This window comes from Rhododendron vialii, chromosome 1a, assembly GCF_030253575.1.
Source record: "Rhododendron vialii isolate Sample 1 chromosome 1a, ASM3025357v1".
Lineage (NCBI taxonomy): Eukaryota > Viridiplantae > Streptophyta > Magnoliopsida > Ericales > Ericaceae > Rhododendron > Rhododendron vialii.
The window spans coordinates 5,901,777-5,917,530 of NC_080557.1; the positions used below are offsets into that span (position 1 = coordinate 5,901,777).

Sequence of the window (15,754 nt, forward strand, 5' to 3'; positions counted from 1 at the left end):
CCTTCAGGAAAAACAACTATTTTCATTTCTTCTCCAAACAAATCTATTTTCTATGTAAATCGAATTGCGTGTTGTCTTCCCACTGGCCGAATGGTTTATACCATAATCAACAAACGAGAATCGGTCATACAGGGTCTGGTCAAAATCACCTGAACTTGGATTTTGGGGACATGGATTCCCATAATTAACAAATGAGAATTGGTCATACGGGCTCTTGTCGCAATCAGACCAATGTAATCGATGACATAAAAGATACCAATGTAATCGATGACGTAAAAGATTGTGTCTATGTATATATATGTGCATATCGTGAACACATTATCTGCAGAATTGTGGGATTGCTGAGAGTTGACAAAAAGATGGGATCACTAGCCAAAACAGCCCATGAAATGGCCATTGACGGTGATGAACCACCTCCCCGGTACTTCATCAATGAAAACACTTTTGGGTCGATAGATGCATCTCCTCCGCCGCTTCCTATTCCTACTATCGATATCAGTCTCCTCTCATTGCCTTCTTCCGGCGAAGAAGTGGAGCAACTCAGATCAGCTCTCAGCTCATGGGGCTGCATCCAGGTTTTGATTTCTTCAACTCCTATAAAAACTTTCGGAATTTCTTTTTTCCTGTTGGATTACGTGAGTCTTTCATTTTTCTTTGGGGGTGTATTTGGATCAAAGATTCGGGTGAGGAAAAGGTGGCGGAAACATTAAAAGATCTAACGGAAGCAGAATAGTGAGATCCTTCAACTTTTTCATTTCCTTTTTCCTAACCCGTCTCCTCCCATAGATCTAACGGAAGCAGAATAGTGATATCCTTCAACTTTTCATTTCCTTTTTCCTTACCCGTCTCCTCCTATCGGTTTCCTTTACCTGGATAAATGCCTCGAGAGAGAAACCGATGATCCAAACTCATTGTGCGTATGTGTGTCGTTTTTAAGATAGATAGAAGTTGATAGGAACCGATGATCCAAACTCATTGTGTGTCTGTGTGTCTGTGTGTCGTTTGCCTATCATCTCCCATTTGTTTTGTTTTCCCTCACAAAATTCCAAAACTAAGCACTGAATTAAAAAGACAGAAAAACTAGCTTCATGACTGGAACGGGTTATTGGGTTTCAGGTAATAGGACATGGGATTCCAGATTCATACCTCGACAAGATACGGGAAGTTGCAAAGCAGTTCTTTTTGCTTCCAATGGAAGAGAAAAAGAAGTACTCCCGAGGGGAAAAAGACGGTGAAGGGTATGGTGGCGACTTGGTTGTTTCGGAGAAACAAGTTCTCGACTGGTCGGACCGCCTGACTCTTAAAGTACTCCCTCAAGATGAAAGAAGACCCAATCTTTGGCCCGAATTCCCAACTGAGTTCAGGTAATTCAATCTTGCACAAAAATCAAATGAAATTAATGTAACAGTAGAAAAAATATATAGAACGATACCGACTCATGTTTGTTCTGCTGCAGAGAGGTTTTGCATGAATACACCATGAAGATAAAGTATGTCCTGGATACTCTTTTCAAGGCCATAGCAAGGTCATTGAATTTGGAAGAGGATGCCTTTCTGAACCAATTTGGAGATCGAGCACGCTTGACGGGAAGATTTAATTTCTACCCTCCATGCCCACGACCGGATCAGGTTCTCGGGCTTAAACCCCATTCAGACAGGTCAGGCATGACTGTTCTCTTGCAAGACAGAGAAGTGGAAGGCCTTCATGTGCTAAAAGATAATCAGTGGTTTCGGGTTCCCATTATTCCGCATGCTCTTGTCGTCAATGTCGGCGATCAAATGCAGGTGCGTTTTTTCAATCGAAGACTCAGATGCAGCTTTTCTTCAACTCATTTGGCTACTTATAGCAGATAAAGACTGTATTGAAAGTTTGTCTTCATTTTTTTTTTGAACGAATCGAGTTAGTTTTCTTTGTGAATGAATGCAGATAATGACAAACGGAATAATCAAGAGCCCTATACACAGAGCCGTAACAAATCGAACGAGGCTGAGGATTTCTGTGGCTGTATCTAATGAAGCAGAGCCGGAGAAAGAGATCGGACCGGCGGAAGGCTTGATTGATGAGGAGAGGCCAAGGTTGTACAGGAATGTGAAGAACTACGGTGCCATCAACTTTCAATGCTTCCAGAGGGGAGTGGTAGCTATTGACAGTGTCAAAATCTGATTCCCAGTTGAGTGAAATAAGGAGCAGCCTATATTACATGGACTCAGAGCCAGAGGCGGAGCCATGTTGGGGCTCGGGGGGCCCCGACCCTCCGAGCGTTCAAGTTTTAAAATTTTTATTTTGTATATACCTGATTTTGAATGTTATTTATAACTATTCGTGTATAGCAACTTATAATCTTAATAATTCTAGTTTGATTTGGTAAATAGTTTACAAAGTGTCTTGGGACATTTCATGCATCGTATACTATTTCATGAATATTTTCATAGACGCACGATTTCAAGGTGATTGTCCAACGAAATATATTAGTGATGGATCTCATACGCTTGTTTGAGTGTCGAGTATGCGACATGGGTACTGAAGTTATTCAGAAAGATCCATGTAACATACGAAGCAGCCGAACCTAATCTTTCTGCCTGTTTGAGGCAGTGCCATTTTCTTTCTACTGCCAAGGGAGTCCTGGTGGAAGCTATAGATTGCTTTTCTGATACTGCAACTTTTGGTACGAGTTCTTTTCGCTTTTGCTCAACTTGTCCTAATTTTAGAATTCCTTTCGTTGAGACGGACTGAAATTGTAAAAAAATTTGACCCCAAATGAAAAGAGGTAAGCGAAGGCAAGGAATAATGCATTTTATTTAGGCAGTTCGGATTTGGTTAGTCAATCTTGAGCACCGCGCGATGTTTAGTCTTGGCGAATGGCGTGGAATCCCAGAACCTTCTACAACCGTACAATAGGCGGGATCTTACTGTGGAGAGAGTCGGGTAGCAATCATGACGATGTCAAAGACCAGAATGAGATTTCAAAAAGATTTCGCATCTTTTGTCGACATTGTCTTGCTTTCCCTCAAAATGAGACAAAAACCAGAAGAAGAAAACCACATAAAGAAACAAAAAAGTTTGTTTGTGATTGGCGCGCAGTTGATGAGGATGATTGCGATAAGAGTTGATTATGTCATTGTCCAACCATAGGGAGCGTCGCGTAACAACTCATGATTATGCCGAAGACCAGAATGAGATAGGAGTAAAAAGATTTCGTATGTTTCATCGATATATTCTCATGTCAAATTAAACGAGTCAAAAACCAGAAGAAGAAAAGCATAAAAAAGAAACAAGAAAAGATTTTTTGCGACCTGCGATCGATGAGGGTGATTGTGATGAGAGTTGAGGCCAGAATTTTGGATTGAGGATGACCGATCTTGCTAGAGACATGATCTCACCTGAATATGCACTCATGACATTGCGAATCTTGTAAATCATTAATACAACACATAAAAAAAAAAATTACTTAAATTATTCTTGCTGGCCCAATGCAACAAGAATTGTACAAAACTATTTTGGTCTTTTTTAGGCGAACCAAACAATCATCTACTCCAAAGGCTCTGATTTTGCTACAAGGAACGTTAAACTATTGTTGTTGTCTTGACCCCGTTTGCTATCACTTAAAAGTTAGATTTTGTAATTATTAATTATTTGCTTAAACGGCTTAAAATAAGTTTTAATCATGTTTTTTTTTTTAAATTTAGAGTGGTAAACATGTTTGATGTACGTAGTTTTTTACTATATAAAAATAAATATAAGTTCAAGTTGTTTGATTAGATAAGTTGTAGAATAACTTATTATAGAATGAATGTCTAAATTGTCCTCACTGATGATTCTATATTGGCACATTAAAATCAACGAGTTTTTTTTGTCCATTTGTAACTTTGTCTAACTTAAAATAAGCCAAAAAAAAAAAAAAACTACAAATTAGAGGTTAAAATAATATCACTTTTTTTTCTTCTTATAAGCTAAAAAAGATAAATAAGTAATTATGTATTGACAACAAACAATCTTCAACACCTTTTTGTAAGCAAATAAGTTGAATAAGTCAACTTATAAGTGCTAGCATACGGAATATGGTCTAGCAAATAATTAATTCTAGCTTCGCCCCTGTCAATACTCATCATTTTACTTTATGATATTAGTGGACAAAAACTTAATAAAAACAATGTGAATAACTTGAATATATGACTATGAAACCCAATCATTCGAATTATAATAAACTAATAGAGTCTAGCTCCTCTCCAATCATTGGAGAGATTACTCTTTCCAATCCGGGTCTGTAAATTTTTTTTACGATCTCATGTCAATAATCGAAACAGTTCATTTTGTTTTGCTCGTTGAGAACATGAAATATGTCAAAAATCGAATTTATTGGACAACATTAAATATGATATTGAAATACATTATCTTGCAAAATATAAGATTGCAACACTGAAACAAAACTCCTTTCTAAATTCTTTTGCAATATGAATCGGTTTAGAAATCATATCAAACGATTTTCATTCACACCGCAATTTCGGCCGTATCAGGCTATCAGCACCCGGAATCGAGAGTCGAGACCTACTGATATTTCAAACATAAGCCTTGCGCGCACCTTAGAGGCGGAGGTGTGTATCGGCCGGACCACCCCAATTTTAAAATTTGGAAATATTATATAGAAGTAGAGGTGGCAAACGAGCGGTTCTGGGCGGGTTGAAACGGGTCGTGGGTTAAATATGGACGGGTCGAATATGGGTCAAAAAGTAGACGGGTTGAAACGGGTCGGGTTAAATATGGGTCAGGCCAAACCCAAACCCAAACCCTACCTGACCCGTTCCCCCCCCCCTTCCCCTCTCTTCCTGAAGTCTTCTTCTCTGTCCTTTAACAAAAAATCTTATTTGCAGACCATTCCGTAAAGAAGGTTTTATGAAGACCAATCGCGCACGTCCAAAGTGTTTTTGGATGATCCGAATTGAAAATCAATTATGACCGGTAACAATTAATTGTGACCGGTCATAATTGAAAATGAATCTCAGCAAATTAATTGCACGAATGGATGACTGAAAGGTTTAGCGCAAAATTATCAAATAAAAAAAAATTAACCCATTTTAACTTGCCAAATCCAGATTTGTTTTAGTTTAGTTCTTTCCAAAAGTCAGAGAGAGAGAGAGAGAGAGAGAGAGAGAGAGTGTGTGGGGATTTGCAAGGGAATCTAATTGAAGTGAATAAACAGACCGAATTTGGTCCCGTACAGGAAGCGGTTTTGTGCAAGAATTGGCATTTTAGGTCAAACACATATTGAATTCATTTTTAACCCATTTAAACCTATGTAAATATGGGTTTATATGGGTCCAATCCATATCAACCCATTATACAATATGGGCGGGTTGGTTGGGTTATAAGTGGACGGATTTATGCGGGTTAAGAAATGTGGGTTGAAATTGCCACCTCTATATAGAAGTATCGGGTGGTTCCGGAGAACCCTAAAAAGACCTCTAAAAAGACCCCTTAAAGTTTCCACTCGAATTTTGATGATCTGGGCCGCTCAATATAATTAGAACATGATTTTAAGGGTACTCGCTAGAAATCAGCAAATAAAATGACCGGAAAGGGCTTCATCCAAATAGTTTTTTATTGAACGGTTCAATAAAAAACTGCTCAAATCAAGCCCTTTCAGTTTATTTTTTTTTGCCAATTTCTCGCGATCACCCTTAAAATCACGTTCTGAACACATTGAGCGACTCGAATCATCAAAATTTGATCGAAAACTATAAGATGGGTTTTTTTAGAGAGTTTTTTAGAGGTCTCCGGAACCGCAATAACATAACTATTATTTACACAAATCTTTGAAAATTTAAATAATTTTGATTTGATCTAGTCAAAAACTATAATAATTATTCTACATTGTCGTGTAAAATTTTCCCAATTTTTTTCATAGACAAAAATAACCACACATGCATGAGCATGCAATTGCCGACCAAATAACAAAACAATATCATACAAAATATAATATAGTGATGTACTACAAAAAGCTACACGGTTTTCTCAATAAAATATTCTTAAGTCAGGCCCTCTCGGTCTAAAATTTTAGCTCCACTGCTGGCACAACTCGACTAGTCTTGGGTACCAATCAGCCCGCTTATTTACGAGGGTCCTGATTAAAGACAGAGTAAAACTATGTATGAATTGACCCTAGAAAAGTTGATATCACCTAAGATATTTCGAACATGATACTAACAGAGCAAGCAAACCCCAAGTCCCATACCTTAGACCACTAGGCCCACTCTTTGGGCTGATCAAAATTTTGACTTCATGGGACCCAAATATTTCGAAGAAGAAGATTTCTGATTGATATTAAAAGTTTTTGAAATTTAAAAGTTTGGCATGGATGCGCTACAATATCCAATCTTTTTGATGCATGTAGTATGCGTATGTGTATGCGCCCTTGGAATATGTTGTACATGTAAATTATTTTTTCTTACTATCTTCACAATCAAAGACGAGAAAACATATATGTAAAATAATTTACATGGAAAATATTTTAGGGCCAAACGAACAGATCCTTGGAATTACATCGGGATGCGAACTGATCTCGTAAGGGTCCATCAAAACAAAAGGGAGGATTGTCTCTGAAAAATTAAACGATTATAGCTAATGGAACAGTCAATCAATGCTTTATATATTCCAGTGAATTAATTCATACGCTGGTTATGCGCGCAATTTGCTTTGCAAAATATCTTCTGCCAATTGACTCCAAAACTGGGCTCTTTCTCTCTCTCAACCCTAGAGAAAAAAAATCAGATCTATGCTCTCGGGGGAGGGGCTGCCGGCTCCTACTTCTCCTCCCCCGGGTCCCCCTTTCCCTTCCTCTGGCCTTCTCCTCTCAGCAGGGTTTTCTCGGCTCCGTTCTTGGTGCGGTTCAAGTGTTGCTGATTTGGTTCATCTCTTCATTGGCTTCCCAGATCTGGTAGTTTGAGGCCTACGGTGAGATAATAAAGTTGAGGTTGGGTTAGGGTTTTTTATTTTGTTTTGTCCGGTTTTTGTCCCTGGTTTACTGAGTCTGGTTTTTCCAGATCCAGTAGGTGTGGTTGGTGGGTCAATAAGTTACTGATTTCCATCAATTTTTGATGTTGTCTTTGATATGGAGCTCCGTCATTCCGAGGCGACTGGTGTCTGGGTACTAGATCCACATATACCGATCCATGTTGGGCATGTTGAAGGGGTGAAGAAGAGTGTTGGTTTATGCATAGGCGCTAGACATTACGTTCGTCTTTTTGTATTTTCTGTATATCATTAGTTTTGGGACTTAGTTCTCTATATTGGGATGGAAGTCTGTAGATGTCGTATTGGCTCTTTGAAATGATAATATCTTCTCTTTTCGGATAAAAAAAAAATTGACTCCAAAACCATCCATCATCTCTTATTTGAGGTCATATGCCCTACGGGGTTAAGAACTATTGTAAAAAAGCAAACAACAAAAAGTGTAAGATTTTACATTCAAAATTTCATCTCAATTTCAACTATCCATGAAATTCCAACACTATACAGAGGCTAACAATTAATAACAGAAACACATTTGGAAAATATCAAAACAGAGCCAAATCATCATAAAGCGAAATGAGACTCTTGTAACAAAGCCAAATCAAAACAGAGCACATTTGGAGAGAACTCTCCTAACGGTTTTAACAAATCACCGAAATGGAATTAATATTCAGACTGGCAAGTTTGTTATGATCTGAGTCCAACTTCAATGACTTCCAAAATCTTCCGAAACCAACCTCGGCGCTCGTCGAAAGAGGAAGACAAGCTGCTGAGCGCCGCCGCAACTGCGCTAACCACAACCAAAATACTCTTCCACCTCTTCACATAGGTGAGTAAACCAGCGTGATGTCTGTCTTTCGAGGTAGGCGTAGTAGTGCAGTCTGAGTATATGGGGGAGTTGGGCGTGTGACATGTGTGTGTGAGAGATAGAAATTGTCTTGCTTTCCATCATTACACTGAAAAACTGTTAGACTATTAATTATGTGCTTCATACACAACAATTCAAACACAATATCAAACGCAAGATCTGTGTTTGAATTATTGAATACCTAGTCTTTTTGAAATCCTACTTTGGGTCCTGCACAGATAATCTGGGTCGTCGATTGGATCGACCACCTACACATATTGATTGATGATTTTTCGCAGGCCCATTCGATTTTTTTAGAAAAAATTATTGAATGAATAGGATTACCCATGCAGGAGTGGGCCCCACATGACGATCAGTGCACCATGGTCGGTGGCTATAACAAAGCCCTTGACAAGGTGGTGGTGGACCAGAGAGGCTCACAAACCCTGTTTGGGGCTGGAGCTGTTGGAAGTTGAGGAGATTTTTAGCAGTTGAAAGATTAAGAAATGTTTAAGACAAGGATGGAGAAAGGATATTTGTATTACAACAACTTAAATGTCTTTGGCTTTGTACAGAAATGACTAGAACTTACCCCAATTTATACTACTCTATGGGCGATTTTCGTCTAAAGATATTTCTTATAGAAAATTCTAGATTTGTACACTTGCTTTAAAAAAATTTAGATATTTTGACAAGGAACTTTTAGATCTTCTAGACACTTTCGTTTGGAAATGCACTTTGAAAACAAAATATTTTACAGCAAAGGGTATATTTGGTTGGATGGAATCAAGGTTGGAATGAAATAATCATTCCAATAACTTACTTATTTCAATGTTTGGTTCACCATTGAATAATGGAATGATAATTCCAAATGGAATCACTATTCACCTTAGTAAAAAAATTGTCATTCCATCCAAAAAAAACTAAGGAATTATTATTCAATTTCTTTGTCATACCAAAATTACTAGTGCCACACCAAAAATTACTATTGCCACTCTAAAAAATGCTATTGACATTCCAAAAATTACTATTGCCACACTATTTCATTGAAGATGAGAATGATTATTCCTAAGCACAACCAAACATGAGAATGAGAATGATTATTCCATTTTCAATTCGTGAAATTATATTCCATTCTTAATTCTATTCCTATTCACATTCTATTCCATCAAACCAAACGCACCTTACAGTGGATCAGAGATGGAGTTGAGATTTTAGTATTGAGGATGGGCCAAGAATGCTATAATTGCGAGCTTACCTGTAACATTCTCAATTTTCATAAATAAAAATTAGCAATGTTTATTGATATGGGAAATACAATTTTTTTAGTCCTAATTAGTGTATTTAATTAGTGTGTAGGAGAGATAGTCCGAGATCTAAGGCATCCCCTGTTCTCCCCCACCGTTGCCCTCCTTCCCTCGCACCCTTTCCCCGCGTTCTTTTCTTCTTTTCCTTCCCCCACCCACGAGACCTGGGCATTGGTAGGGATTGCTATGCTTCCTGGCTTTTTTTTTTTAATCGTAGACGTACTGCTTAGCAACGGTAGGTCATAGACTAGAAGTGCTCGATTCGATACGGTAAGCACCGATTAATAACAAAACCTCAAAATGCTCCAAAATACAGATGCAGTTTCACTCAAAAAAATCAACTTGATTGGATATCTATAGATCAATCAAAAGTTGAATTTTAGTTTATAAAATGGATGGTTTAATCCTGTCAAGTTAAACTGTTCATGACCATCTGTTTTATAAACCAAAATATAAATTTCGATACACGTCCATGTCCGGTGAAGATAACTTTTCGAATGAGAATACCAATTTGCGGACCCTACAAGATGAACAGTTCATATCGGCAATTAACATACGTGAGGCCAAAAAAACAGTGGTGGAAAATCCAAAGTTTCCGTCGCCGGTGAAAAGAATTTAATCTCCATTGCCACCCATGTCAACTTGGTGTTACGTACAAGAGATTTTTTCCAAGCCCTTAGGGCACCGCCACGTTGTGCGCTCCAAGTCCTTTTCAAGCACATATTGAACGAGTGTGCCTTGGGACACCATGTGGCGGTACCCCAAGAGCAATTGAAAAAAATTTCGTCATGGACCTACTGAAGTTTTCTTCCTTCACATCCTATATATATGTATTATATATACAAAAAATGGGGTGTTTGGATCGAGCACACCTACGCACATCGGATGTTGTTGATTCTCACGTAGGCCCACTTAGGATTTTTTTTTAGAATTTTTGGACGGCTCGGATCAGCCGTCCGGGCCGGAGTAGGCCCGGCATGCCGTCGGTAGCCGGTCGGTTTCCCCTTTGGTCAGTGTCCGTAGCATCCCTCGATAATTAATTGTCATTTTATTTTATAATTGGTAAGAGAATTTACGCTTATGAATGACCCTATATTTCTAAAATCGCTGGGAAAAAGGTCCTTCACCAGGTTAATGCCCACTGCAAAAGCGAAGAATCCACAGCAAAAATTTTGCAAACAATAGTGAGGCAACACCGACAAGCATGAAAATATTTACAATGTAAAATGTTTTCAGTCCGCGAAATGAACCCTACGGCTCCATTTGTTTCGATGTAAAATGTTTACAATGGAAAATATTTTCCATGTAAAATATTTTTTCAGAAAATAAATTTTAAACTTTTATATTTTCAGGTATTTAGTTAGCACTTGAAAATATTTTCAGAAATCAACAAAATAGTATAGAGAGATCTAGAGGAGAGCTTAAACAATGGAGAGATTTGAGAATATTAGAATTGAACGTGGGTCAGGACTGACGATCAAGAAAACTGAACAGTGAGAATTGCGGTAGAATGCAGTGGGTTCATTTCGGAAAATAACTTATGGAAGATTTAAGGGTAAATCATTTTCATCCAATTAATAAAAAATGTTTTATATGTAAAATATTTTCCTTACTTTTTACACAACCAAATACCGAAAAATAGGTAAAATATTTTACCGAAAAATATTTTACGCCCAAACAAACGGAGCTACGAAATAAACGGTTCAAATTATAACAATAAATGTATGGTGAGGCCCATAATGAGTGGCAGTAAAAAATCAACCGTTTCAACTGCCGGCGGAAAGATTTAGGCTCTGTTTGGAACTCAAGGAAAAGAAAGGAAAATTAAAAAAAATTCTCTTCCATTGTTTGGTTGGAAAAAAAAGAGAGAAGAAAGTAAAATTTTCAAGTTTAGTGAATAATATCTTTTTCACTTCCATTTTCTTTCTCTTTTCTTTTCCTTTCCTTAATTAATAGCTTGTTTGGATTGCGCAATTTCAAGGGAGAAGAGAAGAAATGGAGCGAGAACCAATTATCTCGCACATTTGGATGATCAAAGAGGTAGGAGAGGGTGAGGAACGGTGGGAGAGCAGAACCCCTTACAAGCCTAGTTTCGTTTCTCGCCAAAAGTGGCGGGATTCCGCTAGAAAGGGAGGGCGAACAGATCGTGGTTGACTTCCGGCAGCGTGTGCGGTACACCCTCTCGTCGAATCGTTGTCATACTTGCACCGTTGTATTTGTCTTGTCAAGGAGAAGCTACTTTTGTGATCAAAACTAAGTTCTAAACCTTTGATTTGGTCGTTGGAGAGTTGCCGCAGATATGAGAGAGAGAGAGAGAGAGAGAGAGAGAGAGAGAGAGAGAGAGAGAGAGAGAGAGAGAGAGAGAGAGAGAGAGAGAGAGAGAGAGAGAGAGAGAGAGTATGTGTTTGGTCAATGGAATTGGAGGGAGAGAGTTTGATTTCTCACGATTATTTGTTTGACAATGTGAGAAACCACACAATTTTCTTTTCTTTTCTCGCTGATTAGGGAGGCCACACCCCTCTCTTTTCTTTTCTCGCCTATAATGACATGGTTCTTTCAGACCAACAAATCTTTGATATATTGGAATGACCGCTTGTACTTATTTTTGCTAACCCCATAAGATCAACAACAGAAGCTCCAATTACTGGCCTGAAAATCCCAAATGCTTCAGGTAATTTCTCCCCTCATGTGGAGATTCCAAACAATCCAACATGGAAGTGAATTTCTCTACAAATTGTCATTCAGAAATGGGAAGTTAAAACTGAAAGATGTCAATTCCACACTGCATGCAGGGAAATCCTAAATGAATACACCAACAAACTAACTAGCTACGAGAAATAGTCGAACTTCCTACTCAAAGCCATGCATGGCAAGGTCATTGAAACTGATCAAAGAGGACAGCCTTCTTGAACCAGTACGGGGAACGAGCGACAACAATGGCGAGGTGGCTCAACTTTTACACTCCGAGTCCGAGGCCTGACCTTGTTCTCGACCTCAAAACCGCACGCAGACGGCTCGGCAATTACCATTCGATCTCCTTCAAGACAGCGAAGCGTGGAAGGCCTTCAAATCGTGAAAGAACCCGACCCGGACAAGTCTAGGGTGTCCTTTTTATCCCTTTACAAGGACACAGGCTGCCGTGATAACCCTAATCTCTCTCATCAAATCTCTTGTTTTCTCTCTCCAAAACATATCTGCGGCGACAGTTGGCCTCACGGAACACAATGGTAGCTTCAAAGCGGAAAAAGAACGCCATTAAGGTAAGCTTCTCTCTCTCTCTTTTTTGTTTTGTTTTGTTAGACGACCTTTCTCATCCTTAATCTGATTGCTGAGGTATTGAAAATTGCTAGGGTTTCGAGGAAGAAGAACTGAAAGAATCTCCGATGCTCGGATTTGTTGGTTGCCCAGTGACCCGCTCACGATCAAAAGCTTCGAAACTTTTGTTCCCTTCACCGTTGGGGCATGGAGGGATACTCTCTTGAGAACCCTACCACTGGCGGCCAGACATCAGGCCAGCTGCGAGAATGCTCTCCAGAGGATACAAAGGTAGCTTCATATCGAAAAAAGAAGAACGCAAAGGTAGCTTCAGATCGAAAAAAGAAGAACTCAAATAAACAAAAGAAGAACGCAAAGGTAAGCTTCTCTCTTTCTCTCGGGTTTTTTGTTAGACCTTTCTCAGATCTGATTGCTGCGGTTTTGAAATTGTGCGGTGTTCCTCTCTCTCTCTAAGGTGTCCCGAAACAATCCAAGAAGGCTGTGGCCAAGAACCCTACCACCGTCGGCTTGACATCAGAAGAGCTGCAGGAATTCTCTCGCGAGGATTTCAATTACACTGTATGTATTGTATATAGATATTACTATACTACTTTTTCTTCTTCATACGTACTACTTCGCTCTCGTTGTATCATCGTCACGATTCACGCTGCAGTGTTTATGTATGTTTGGTTTTTTAGTTCTGATGCTGATGATGTGATGGATACAGGAGTTTCATGGTCCGGTCTTTGACGGGCACCATTACTTAGGATTTTAGCATCGTGAACCCGACCAATAATACCGAAGTATATCTTGCGTGGGAACCTCGATGTGACCGCTGCTATGGAATATTACAACCGTCGATGCGTATGTGGTTGATTCTTTTTCTTCTGGTTTTTTTTTTCCCGAGTATGTGTGTTTGTGGATGTGTGTCTTGTTCTTGGTTTTTGGTAACTACCTTGTGGATGTTGTTGTACTGTTGTAGGACGGAAACTACCGTGGTTATAAGTTTCCCCTCCAGATGAGCTCGCGGGTGGTTGGTTGTGGTCATTTGGATCACTTTGCTTGGATGGACTTTTTGAGAGTAACTCTCAACTCTCGGCACAGTTTTCAATAAATCTTTCTCTCTATCTCTCTCCACTCATTACCACTCCAACTCTCAAAAATAACTTTCTAAAATCTAAACCAAACAAAGTGATTACCTTTGAGTTACTTAAACCTGGTGGGGATGATTATGAGAGGTTCCAAGCTATCATGTATACTGCTACTACTGCTGGAGGGGTGGTACCCAAGGTCCTGATGTGCAGACCTGAACTCGGCTTCGCTGCTAAGCGTACCCTTTGTTTCATGGTACGCGCGCTTTGTTTCACTCGATTCTGTATAGCCTGTTCGTTGGTATTACTGGATTGTGTCTGGTCCTTATGAGCTGTCCTAACCTTCTACTCTTGCTGCATTGTGCTGGTCCTTACGCGCGCTTTGTTTCATGTTCCTTCCACATTATATTAGGTGTTAAATCTTAGTATATAGTATGGATTTATTGCTTCATGGTGGAGTTGGGAATGTTGAGCTTCACAATATGGGGCATAGTTTTCAAAGGCAAAAGGCGCAAAGTCCTGTTGCGCCCGGGGCGAGAGGCGCAAGGCAAGGCGAGGCGCGTCTATGTGGAAAAAAGGGAAAAAACAGCATACACTAATAAACACTAAGCCAATGAGTTTTAGAAAGCATACCATAAAAAAAAAAATTCTAATAAATTCAAACTTCTTTTTATACGTACAGGTATTTCTGAAAATCTGAATATAATGCTAATTCTGAAAAGATTAAAAAATAATCCTTTTCCTATTCATAACTATGTCAGTGTGTTGTGTTACTTGTATTGTGTATATAATAGGACTATATGTAGTTTACATATACTGATATACGTATGAAGAGAGAGAGAGAGAGAGAGAGAGAGAGGAAAGGGGAGATTCCAGAATACCTTGACTGAGGTCTGAGGGAGACGACAAAGAGAGACCACTAAGAGGAGAGAGTCGAGACGATGAGAGATCAACTGATGTAGGCGAGCAGCAGGAGACGATCGAGTAACAGTCGTGAGTTCTCTCAAGTCAGCTGAGACTGAGAGAGATAGGCGGGAGAGATCGAATACCAGGGAGGATAGTAGACACTTTTGTTATGTTAGAGATCTGACGGCTTGGGTAATAGTTTTAACCTACACGACAAAATCCTAGGACTATGATCAATTTTGAAAGAAGCATGCCTTTTTGCACCTTTTCGCCTTTCTGGGCCTAGGCTGCGCCTTGTTCATGTTGCCTCGTCTGGAGTTGTGCAAGTGCACCGCACCTTTGACAACTATATTACGGGGGAGAGGAAGAAGAGTCAAAAAAGTTAGGGAGTATGATACGAAGAGAAACACAAAAGAGATGTAGTAACTAGCATCAATAGGTTGAGATGCGAAGATGAGAAGCAGCAGTACGTAGAGGGGCAATACACGAAACCGAGCAGCTGGGAGGGGAATAATCAAGAACAAGAATTTTCTGTCTAGATTTCTCTGCAATAATTAGACCGATTCAATAGTCTAGGGATGTTTTAAAAAAAAATGAGTAAACCAGATTGGAGGTTTTCGAAAGGGATGGCTAAGTTCCGGTTTAATGAAGTTAAGAACTGTTTCAAGACAAGTTCAGGGATTTTCTGCACAGATGATCCACTAACTTTCGCTTTCAAATTAATTACTTCCTAATAGTAATAATTAAAGCATACATTCCATGTGGCAAGGTGTTATTAGTTCTGATTCCATTACTAAATCTTTGTAGAGATGCACATTCTGTTCTAAATTGTTTGTCCACTGTTGGAGAATCCTACGATTTTCTAGATTTTCTTACATTGACTTTTCAGACTGAACAATCATTTCGGGACAGCAAAGAAATTAAAAATCGTACAAACAATTATCCAGAGGTATCCACTAACCCTAACTCCACTGGTAGTGATGATCTTTTTTCTGAATCTCAAGTGTCTCAATATCGTCTTCCGCCTCGTTCTAATCGTGGTGTACCACCTGTTAAATATGAGCCTGATCCTAAATCCAACGTTAGATACCCCATTAGTAATTATGTGTCTTGTCAAAAACTGTCCAAGTCATATGCGTCTTATGTGCTACAGTTATCATCTGTTCCTATTCCTAGTAAAATGCAGGAGGCTCTAGCAGATGATAGATGGACTCAAGCCATGGCAGAAGAAATGGCAGCGATTGAGAAAAATGATACTTGGGAGCTTGTGACTCTACCGAAAGGAAAAAAGACCGTGGGATGTAGATGGGTCTTTGCGGTCAAGTATAAAGCAGATGGGACAA

General features: G+C 39.2%; 1 protein-coding gene across 2 annotated transcripts; it reads left to right on the top strand.

Moving 5' to 3' along the window:
* The first annotated feature begins 76 nt into the window (after positions 1–76).
* Positions 77–2,369, top strand: LOC131299599 (protein SRG1-like). Of its 2 annotated transcripts, XM_058325192.1 has the most exons (5): positions 77–498; positions 550–575; positions 1,117–1,364; positions 1,457–1,784; positions 1,927–2,369. In XM_058325192.1, the coding sequence occupies exons 1-5, from the start codon at positions 192–194 to the stop codon at positions 2,161–2,163; spliced, it is 1,146 nt and encodes a 381-aa protein (XP_058181175.1). In that variant the 5' UTR covers positions 77–191; the 3' UTR covers positions 2,164–2,369. The 2 variants fall into 2 exon arrangements, with proteins under 2 accessions (XP_058181175.1, XP_058181169.1); XM_058325186.1 differs by having other exon boundaries at positions 77–575.
* Positions 2,370–15,754: the final 13,385 nt, after the last annotated feature.

Excerpts from the sequence above, each read along its gene's own strand:
- LOC131299599 (XM_058325186.1), top strand. The coding sequence starts at position 192 with ATGAGAATTGGTCATACGGGCTCTTGTCGCAATCAGACCAATGTAATC. Across the intron at positions 576-1,116 it reads GCTCATGGGGCTGCATCCAG|GTAATAGGACATGGGATTCC; the intron begins GTTTTGATTTCT and ends ATTGGGTTTCAG. Across the intron at positions 1,785-1,926 it reads ATGTCGGCGATCAAATGCAG|ATAATGACAAACGGAATAAT; the intron begins GTGCGTTTTTTC and ends GAATGAATGCAG.